Consider the following 9278-nt stretch of genomic DNA (forward strand, 5'->3'; position numbering starts at 1 on the left):
CTGGGTTTCAGGGCAGCACGTCTTCTTTCCAAGCAGTTGGTGGGGTGCTTGGGAGCTGCGTGGCTGCAGTTGGCTTACATTCGTTGCTCTTTCTCCCAAGACAGTGAGCAGCACAAGACCTCAGCACCGGAGAAATGTCCACTGCCCAGAGGAGGATGGAGAGGTCAGCGTGAACACCACTAAGAAAGTGCCTCCACCTCGTCAAGCGAAAGGTACAGAGTCTGCCTTGACGTTATTCCTTCGTGTCTGAGGAAGCCTTTGAGCTCTGGGCTGGAGCCCGACAGAGCAGCCTTGGGGGAGAGAGACGGGGGCTGTCAGGGTCCTGGGGAAGGGCTTCCCTCAGCAGAGGGGGACACTGAGACCCAAGTCCAGCAGCACCTTCTGGACAAAACGGGAGGAGGGGAGCCTGGAACTTGCCCTCTTGGGCAATTCTTAAGAGGAGTTGCTTGTTTGTGGTCTGGGCCAGGGCAGGAGATGCCTGCTTTGTTGCGTGTCGCTTTGTGTGGTCTAATTGCCAATTTGTGAGAGGGGACTGCGGTACGACTGACCTTGGGTCACTCTTGCAGGGTGATGTCATGTGCGCCTGGGCCCAGGACTCTCTTGCGTGGTTTCCCCGGGGAACAGGGGACGTCCCATCTTTTCCTAATTGGGGCGTTCTCCCCTGTGCCTGGGGGTGGGACATTATGGTCTATCGATCAACGATATTGGGACATTGTGGTCTATCTATATTACAACGATATAGGCTAGATATCAGGAAGAAATATTTCACAGTCAGAGTAGTTCAGCAGTGGAATAGGCTGCCTAAGGAGGTGGTGAGCTCCCCCTCACTGGCAGTCTTCAAGCAAAGGTTGGATACACACTTTTCTTGGATGCTTTAGGATGCTTAGGGCTGATCCTGCGTTGAGCAGGGGGCTGGACTAGATGGCCTGCATGGCCCCTTCCAACTCTGTGATTTCTGTGATCAGTGCTGCCTGTCAGTTTAGTTTCCACAAGAACAATCCTGAGCTTCACAGCACTGCCTCAGTTATTTGTTTTTGCTGTTCTTGCCAAATGTGTTCGTTGAGGCAGTTGGGGGGCTCTGACCGCCCAGGGGGATTGTGCAGCTCTCCTCGTGGACCCCTGTGGGAGATGCTGCATCGGGAGACAGCAGCCTCTGCTTGTCTGCAGGCCTCGAACGTGATTCAGGATCTCCCTGCTCTTGTCCTGCTCTCAGGTTGCAGCCTGGCAGTGCAGGCCTAAGCAGAGCCGCATCCTTGAGCTTAGAAGGGAGTCACTGTGCGGCAGGCTGCACTCTGCTTCTTCCAAGGGGCTTTTGGGCACAGTCCGTGGTCTTCCTGTCCTCCGCTTTATCCTCATCACGAGCCCCGATGCCCCGCTACCAGCCACAAGCTTCCTGGCGGGGTGGGACTGGGAGTCCAGGCAGGCCGCAAGCAGATGCCCCCTGACAAGTCAAGCTCACTCTGCGGAACAGAAGCTCAGCTGAACGGGAGGGGGGTCAGCTTCGTTCCACCTTTCTTGCGGTCCCAGTCTGAGATCCTGTCAGTTGATGGACACTCTCTTCTGTTTCTAGGAGGAGCTAGCAAAACCCCCAAAGGCATCCAAAACGAAGCTGGGCTTGGAGGCAAGGAAAAGCCGCGGCGTTCTGTCTCGGACTCTGAGGGAAGCAGCCCGGCGCTTTCCCCAGAGGACATCTGCAGGAAGCAGGTGGTTGTGACCTTGACCCCCCTGGACTGTAAGAAGCTGTCTGCCAAGAGCTGCTGGCCCCAGAGGAGGCGCGCGGAGCCCTCTGTGCCGGAGGAGGGGAGGGACACAAACGAGTGCGGATCAAGCCTGGGCAGGGAGCCGGCCCGTGTCAAGTACGCGCTCCGGTCGCAGGAACAGCCTCGCCAGAACAAGGGCAGCACGGGGCTCTCCTCTGCGCAGGCCAGTGACTCCGGCGAGGACAGCCCCCGGATCACGAGGAAAGCACAGCCCTCTTTCAGGAGGGAGGGGCCCAGCTCCAAGTCGGTGCCCAGCCAAAAGCAGCAAAGGGACGCCGGCCTCTCCTCGCAAAGCAGACCCCCGAGGGCTGGGCCCTCTCACCGGAATGGCGAGCCAGAGAGCCCCTCTCCGCCCGGTCCGGCTCACGGGTCGCCCGGGATCCAGAGGTGGAACAGACCGAGGCTGCGCCAAAAGCGACCCAAGTACATCTTGGAGTCGGAGTCGGAAAGTGAATCTAGCCCGGGAGATGCTGCCCAGAGAGGGGCAAAGTTGGGGACTCCTGGCACGAGGGTCCGCGGAGCGGATCCCGGCAGCACCAGAGCCGTGGCTGCGGCAGGGAGGGCGTCTGCGAAGAGACAGGAGCGGAGGGCGGACAGCAGTGAGGCCTGGGCTGACGGGGAGCTGCAGGCGCTGCACAGGCAAGCAGGGGAGCCCGCTTGGGAGGGCTGTGCCTTGAGGGCCGCAGCAGTGGCTGTGCCTCCCCCCCTCCCCCAAAGCCAGAGCCCCAAATCACCACAAGACGCAGCCCAAGACGTCCCCTCCCACCATCCCGCTTGGCAGAAACTGCCCCCGCCGCTCCTGGCACCTCGCAGCATGCCCTGCGTGTCCTGAGCCACTGCAGAGTTCCGTCCAGGGCCTCGGACAGTGTCAGCGGGATGGCGGGAGAGTCCGACGGCAGCCTTGGAAGCCTCACGCCGCTTTTGTGTCTTGCAGGGCCGTGGCGGCTTTCCCGAAACACACGGGCGGGTTCTGGCTGCGTGTCGCTGAGGCCGTGGGGTCACGCTCTGCCGAGGAATGCCAGCAAAAGTACCTGGCAGAGCAGGAGGGCAGGAGGCCGGGCCCGAAGAAGACCGCCAAGGCGGGGAAGAAGGAAGACAAAGGTAGCGGGCGGGCTCTCTCCTCGTGAGCAGGCGGATCTTGAGCCCTCGGGAGGCCTTTTGGCTTCCTTCATGGGGGGGGGGCAGGGGAGGTGGATTTTGGCTGGGGAATCAGCTTCGACCTTCAGCCTGACACTGGAGAAAGGCGAAGGGTGATAAGAATCATAGCAATAAATTTTAATCCTTCTCCTGCCATGTCACTCGGGATGCTTAATATCAATATTAGCAACAGACAAAGTTGAAATTAAACATTTACAATGTTACTAATACTCTGGCTAAAGTTTCCGAGAGGGGTCTTTGGTGAAGGAAACAGGCTACGGCCATCTCTAGATGTGCCTAAGCACTTTGACCTGTGGGAAAAAACCAATGTAAAATAGGCACTAAGCCTTTCTGCTTTCTCTGCATCTTTCGTTAGAGTTTGTCCATCCGCACCCAACAGCGGGCCTATTGCCTCCTTTACTTTACGTTTGCTCCTCACATAACTGAAAAATCTTTTCTTGTTACAATGGGCTTCCCTGGCCAATTTTAGCTCACTTTCAGCCTTTCTGATGATTGATCTACAGTGCCTAGTAACCTGTAGGTACTCTTCTTTAGAGCTCTGTCCTTCCCTCCATTTCCTGAACATTTTCCTTTTCTTTCTTAGTTCCTCTTGAAGTTCTCTGTTCATCCAAATAGGCTTCTTAGATCTCCTGCAGTGTTTTCGTCTTTCTGGAATAGTCATTGATTGAGCATGCAATAGCTCTTGTTTGAGTAGCGCCCACCCTTCACATGCTCCCTTCCCTTCCAGCATTCTCGTCCATGGTATGACACTCATCATGTCTCTGAGTTTATTAAAGTTTGCCCTACGAAAATCCAACATCCGCGTCTGGCTACAAGCTTCCTTGGCTCCCCATCTCAAAAGGAATTCTATGAGGACATGGTCACTTCCCCCTAGGGTCCCCACCTCCTTCACCTCATCCACCAACTCTTGCCTGTTGGTCAGTATAAAGTCCAGTATGGCTGAACCTCTTGTGGGTTCATCTACCATTTGATAAATGAAATTGTCAGCCAGGCAGGTCAGAAAGTTGCATGACTTTCCCTGCCCTCCTCCAAGTGACCCCCTTTCCCATCCTCCAAGAGAGCCCTCCTGTCCCCTCTCCGCCTCCTCTTCTCCAGGCTGAACATTACCAGGTCCCGCAGCCTTTCCTCCTAGGGCTTGGTCCCCAGGGCAGAGATGTCTGTCTGTCTGTTTTCATGTTGCTGGTTCAGCCAGTGCTAAAAGAGAAGAAGAAATCTTTAAAGAAGGGTTTGGGAGCCTTGGCTGGTGCTGGGCTCCCCGTGCCTTTGGGCCGTGAGTGATGGGGGTGCGCGGGGGGCTCCGCTGACAGCTGTGTCTCTGTCCCGCTTCTTGGCAGAGGGGGCGAGGCAGCTGCTGGCGATCGATGCCAGAGTGGGGACGCTGAAAAGGAAGCAGCAGATGCGGGACTTCCTGGAGCAGATGCCCAAGGACAACCACGAGGACGTCTTCACGGCCAGCCCGTTTCAGAACAGAAACACAAAAGTAAATTCGGAAGCCCACCTTTGCGTGGCCTTGGCTGTCCTTTCTGGCCTGGCACGGAGCTCCCGAGCGGCTCAGAATCTTTGTGTGGGGTTGAAAGCCGACTCCTGAATCTCCGGGGCCAGGTTGTGGTGACCACATCATACAAAAGGGGTGGCGGTGGGGGAGCGCCACGATCTGGTGCCATGACTTTTCTAGCTCTCCCTGGGAACGCCTGAGCACCCGCCAGGATCCGAGCCACCGTTCTCGGGTGGCAGCTCCTGGTGGGCTTGCAGATGTCACGTGGAGGGACGGGCTGGTTGGGCGTGAGGAGCTGAAAAGTGAGGGCCAGGCCAGCCGCTGTGGGCGCTTCTTCCTTGTGGGCTCTCCTGTGCTGGGGCCGTCTTGGGCCCTCAAGGCTTTCTCCAACCGATGCCCTCAACTGCAGCTCCTCCTCTCCTGCCATCGGCCCATTCCCCTGCCTCCCCAGCCCTTCCAGCTGTGTCCCTCCCCACGAGCGGGCTTCCAGTCCTCGGCCTGCTCACGTGGCTCTCTCTTTCCACGGGACAGCCCGTGCTTCTCTCAGCGGCCCAAAGGCAGAACGTGCCAGTGCTCGAAGCCTTCCCCGGTTGGGCGGACGGTTTCGGTGCCCTTCGGGGAGGGAGGAAAGAGCAGGGTCCTGCCAGGACTGAGCAGAGGGTGCTCTGTAGTTGCCGCAGTTCCTGACCATCCAGGAGGAAGACGTCTTCCAGCTGAAGGACACCCACCCGATCACTCCCTCCTCGGCCATCTTCCCTCTGGCGAAGACCCCACAGTGTGAGCACGTCAGCCCTGGCATGCTGCTCTCCCTGGACAGGTGGGCGTGGTCCCCGAGGCCGTTCTGCCCTGAGCGTTCCCTTCTAGTGGCAGGCCCGTGGCCTGCCCTCTCTGAGTGCCCGGCAGCCAAGGGCCCTGCGTGCTTGCAGGGGCCGCACCGAGAGCGCTCTGGCCTTTGGAGTGGGGAGGCTGAGGGGGGGGGGCCTGGCAGCAGTGTGCCTGGGGCAAGAGGGTGGAAGTGGGAAGGAGTGGTGCTCCTGGCACTGGCCTCCCCCAGGCCCTCTCAGCCCCTGCTGGCGGTGCAAGGGGGCGGTGGGGGTGGGCACACAGGTTCCAGCAAGGAGAGGAGGCCCGGCCGGCCCCCTGCCTGCCTCCTTGGGCCAGGAAGCCAGCTGGTTGGCCCTTGCTTCTCTCGGTTCCTGAGCAGGACCTTCTCCCTCCGTGGGGGAGGCAGGCGCCCCCTTCCCCCAGCCAGGCAAGGCCTGAGGCTGTTTTGCCTTCCCAGGAAGGACCAAGACAAGCAAGTGTTCCACCTGCAGAAGAACCTCCGGGGCAAGGAGCACACCTGGAAGAACGTCAAGAGGAAGTCGGTGAGGCCTCCCTTTGGCCATGAAGGGCACCTAGCTGAGGAGAGGCTCCCCCCCCCCCCCCGCGCTGGTCTGGGTCACCAGTGGCCTTCTGGGTGCTGCTGGGAGGTCTGCCAAGTGTGGCTACAGTGCTTTCCCCACATCCCCCTGCTTGGCTTTGGGGTCACTGAAGCCCCCCCCCCCCAATTATCTCAGCATCCTTCCTCCTTGGGGGGATTTCAGCCCCTCCCTGAGAAGCTCCTGGGCGGGAGATTAACTTGTTTTTTCCCCCTGCAGCCTGTGCACAAGTTTAGTACGCCGACCTCGCGAAGAATGACCATCTTTTCCTACGACGAAGGTAAACTCTCACTCCGCATCCTACAGGCCTGGAGCTGGATCGGTGGCTCTCTTGTGCCAAACTGAAGCCACTCGGTGCATCCCCTGCAGCCCCCCTTTCGGCTTGGCCTCCTCCTCCCTGCGGAAGGGACACAAGCTCCTCCCAGGCCCCAAACGTCGCTAGTCTTTTAGAGGCTCCTGGTTTCTGCCTCTTATCAGCTCCTTCCATTCCCAGTGATCAACGAACCCCACCGAGCTCTTCCTGTGCCCTTGTCTGCCAGGGTCCTGCCCACCTTCATTTTTATCCTCTGCCCTGGAACGTCACCTCCAGCCACACTCTGTTGCCTGACCTTGTCTGCAGTGTTCAGTCTACTCTCATTCCCTCCCTGCTTTTGGGGATGAACCCCAGCTGTGGGGGGAAGGGGTAGCCCTCAAAGAGGCCTGAGAACCTGCTCAAAACCCTGCCACGCCCCTGCTGGGAAGGAAAAAAGGCTTGGGGGGGGGTCATTCCCTTCCTCCCCCACCCCACCTCTTCAACATATCAGAATCATAGTTGAAAGGGTCCTCCAGGGTCATCTAGTCCAACCCCTTGCAGAATGCAGGAAATCACAACTCCCTGCCCACCCACAGGGACCCCAATTCCATGCCCAGGTGATCCCCCCCCCCCACCAAAATTCTCCAGAATCCATCCTGGCCTGGAGGAAATTCGCGTGCCATCCCACAGCGGCATTAGCAATTTCCTGGGTATGCAGGAAGGGCCACAAGAGACAAGCCCTGACACACCCCTTCCTGCCCACCCACTCACCACCTGCCTAAGTTTAAAAATCAGCCTCTGCCTACAAATCTCCAAAGGGGGAGAACCCACCACCTCCCGAGGAAGCCTGTTCCACTGAGGAACCGCTCTGTCAGGAACTTCTTCCGGAGGTTTAGACAGAATTTAGAATCATAAAATTGGAAGGGACCTCCTGAGTCATCTAGTCCAGTGGTCCCCAACCTTTTTATCACTGGGGATCAGTTAATGCTTGAAAATTTTACTGAGGCCCGAGGGGTGAGGTAGTCTTTTGCCGAGGGACGTCGCAGCTGCTGCCTGAGCCCCTGATCCACTTGCTTTCCTGCCGGCGCCCCTGACTTTCCACCGTCCACTGGGGGTTGCTGCCAGCAGCAGCTGCGCAGTGCCTCACCGAGGGGGAGCCCCAGCCATGGCGGCTGCTGGAGAGCCCCAAAGGTGAGCCGGCGGCAGAGTGGCAGGGCAGCCCCCAAGACAGCAGCCGGGGAGGAGGACGAGGAGGAGCTGTGGCTCGGTACCCACTGATCTACGGACCGGTACCGGGCCCCGGACCAATCGCTCATTCACTGTCACCTGCTACCCCCTTGAGCCTTCACAGGCTCAGCCTCTCCGTCAGATGGATCTCCAGCCTCTGTTTAAAAATCTCCAGAGATGTTATCAGATCCCCTCTCAGTCTTCTCCTCTCCAGGCTAAACAGACCAAGCTCCCCCAACCTTTCTTCATACATCTCGGTCTCCAAACCCCTCACCATCTTTGTTGCCCTCCTCTGGACACGCTCCATTGCTAACATCCTGGGTTGTATCCCCCACCCCCATGACTGTTGTTCCACCCTGACCAAAGGCCTGCCCGCCTCTCTGGCTCCCCGGCCCTTCGGTTGCAGTCCCCCGGCTTTGTCTCCCTTCTGACTCTCCCTAGAAGCTGCCTGCCACTGGACTCTTGCGGGGGGGGGGGGGCTTCCACGTGGAAGCAGAACCCCTCCCTGGAACCAGCTGCTGCCCCTCCTGGGTATAGGCTAGATATCAGGGGAAAAAATGTTCACAGTCGGTGGAGTTCAGCAGTGGAATAGGCTGCCTAAGGAGGTGGTGAGCTCCCCCTCACTGGCAGTCTTCAAGCAAAGGCTGGATACACACTTTTCTTGGATGCTTTAGGATGCTTAGGGCTAATCCTGCGTTGAGCAGGGGGTGGGACTAGATGGCCTGCATGGCCCCTTCCCACTCTATGATTCTATGATTCTATGACTTGGGAATGTTCAGCCTGGAGAAAAGGAGGTTGAGAGGGGACATGATAGCCCTCTTTAAGTATTTGAAAGGTTGTCACTTGGAGGAGGGCAGGATGCTGTTCCCATTGGCTGCAGAGGAGAGGACACGCAGTAATGGGTTTAAACTTCAAGTACAACGATATAGGCTAGAGATCAGGAAAAAGTTTTTCTCAGTCAGAGTAGTTCAGCAGTGGAATAGGCTGCCTAAGGAGGTGGTGAGCTCCCCCTCACTGGCAGTCTTCAAGCAAAGGTTGGATACACACTTTTCTTGGATGCTTTAGGATGCTTAGGGCTGATCCTGCGTTGAGCAGGGGGTGGGACTAGATGGCCTGCATGGACCCTTCCCACTCTAGGATTCTATGATTCTGTCGTAGGTGCTGCACCCCAGCTGGACGCAAGGCCTCTTTTCCGAGCGGAGAGGAGAGGGCAGTCTGACGAAGAGGACGACGAGGGCCGCGACTTGTATTTTTCCTCATCGCCGTCCTTCAGTACCTGAGGCCCCTGCCCCACGCATCTCCAATCCCCTCCAGGCATCTCTGGGTGTCCCTCCTGCCTGGAATGATCCCGTCGGGAGGGGCCTTTGGCTGCAGCCCCGTTCGGGCTCTTGGGTAAACGGGTATAGTGTACAGTTTTGTCTGTGTATGTCTCTCTCTCTTTGTGTCCCTCCCCTGCCCCATTTATTGTCTCCATTGACCCCCCTGCCCCTCTCCTTGTGGGAGGGTGAGAGAAGCAGCAGGTGGGACGGGCCATGGTTTTTTTAAAGCAAAATAACATTTTTTTTTAAAGCCTACTGTACAATAAACCTCCTGGAGCAGTTTGTAATAGCAAAGGATTTTTTAAAAGAAATCAAGAATGGCTGTATGTTTTTATATTAAATCTGGATTTGCAGCTGTAGTGGCTGGTGTTTGAGAGGGAAGCTGAAGGCCCACCTGTTGCACAGGTCGGAATGTCAGTCTAATCGTGGGGAGACCTGGGTTCGAATCCCCACTCTGCCCAGAGGCCAGCCACACACTCTCTGCCGAAGCCTCCCTAACAGGAGAAGGGCATCAAGCACTCTGAGCCTCCCCTGGGCGGGCAGGTTGCCCTGTCACTTAGTTGTCTTTTTCGTTTATATCCCCAGCTCAGGCGGTGTGCAGCACTG

At 57.7% G+C, this 9278-nt stretch overlaps 1 protein-coding gene across 1 annotated transcript in view; it reads left to right on the top strand.

The window, feature by feature from the left end:
- MIS18BP1 (MIS18 binding protein 1) overlaps nt 1-9025 on the top strand; it is a 31351-nt gene extending 22326 nt beyond the window's left edge. The window contains exons 10-17 of the mRNA XM_077324142.1: nt 101-212; nt 1571-2399; nt 2695-2861; nt 4253-4398; nt 5085-5230; nt 5696-5780; nt 6054-6114; nt 8512-9025. Coding sequence (XP_077180257.1) covers nt 101-212; nt 1571-2399; nt 2695-2861; nt 4253-4398; nt 5085-5230; nt 5696-5780; nt 6054-6114; nt 8512-8633 — 1668 coding nt within the window. The 3' untranslated portion in view covers nt 8634-9025. The remainder of the gene's footprint in view (nt 1-100; nt 213-1570; nt 2400-2694; nt 2862-4252; nt 4399-5084; nt 5231-5695; nt 5781-6053; nt 6115-8511) is intronic.
- The last annotated feature ends 253 nt before the right edge of the window (nt 9026-9278 follow it).

Source organism: Paroedura picta, chromosome 2 (genome assembly GCF_049243985.1).
Source record: "Paroedura picta isolate Pp20150507F chromosome 2, Ppicta_v3.0, whole genome shotgun sequence".
NCBI classification, from domain to species: domain Eukaryota; kingdom Metazoa; phylum Chordata; class Lepidosauria; order Squamata; family Gekkonidae; genus Paroedura; species Paroedura picta.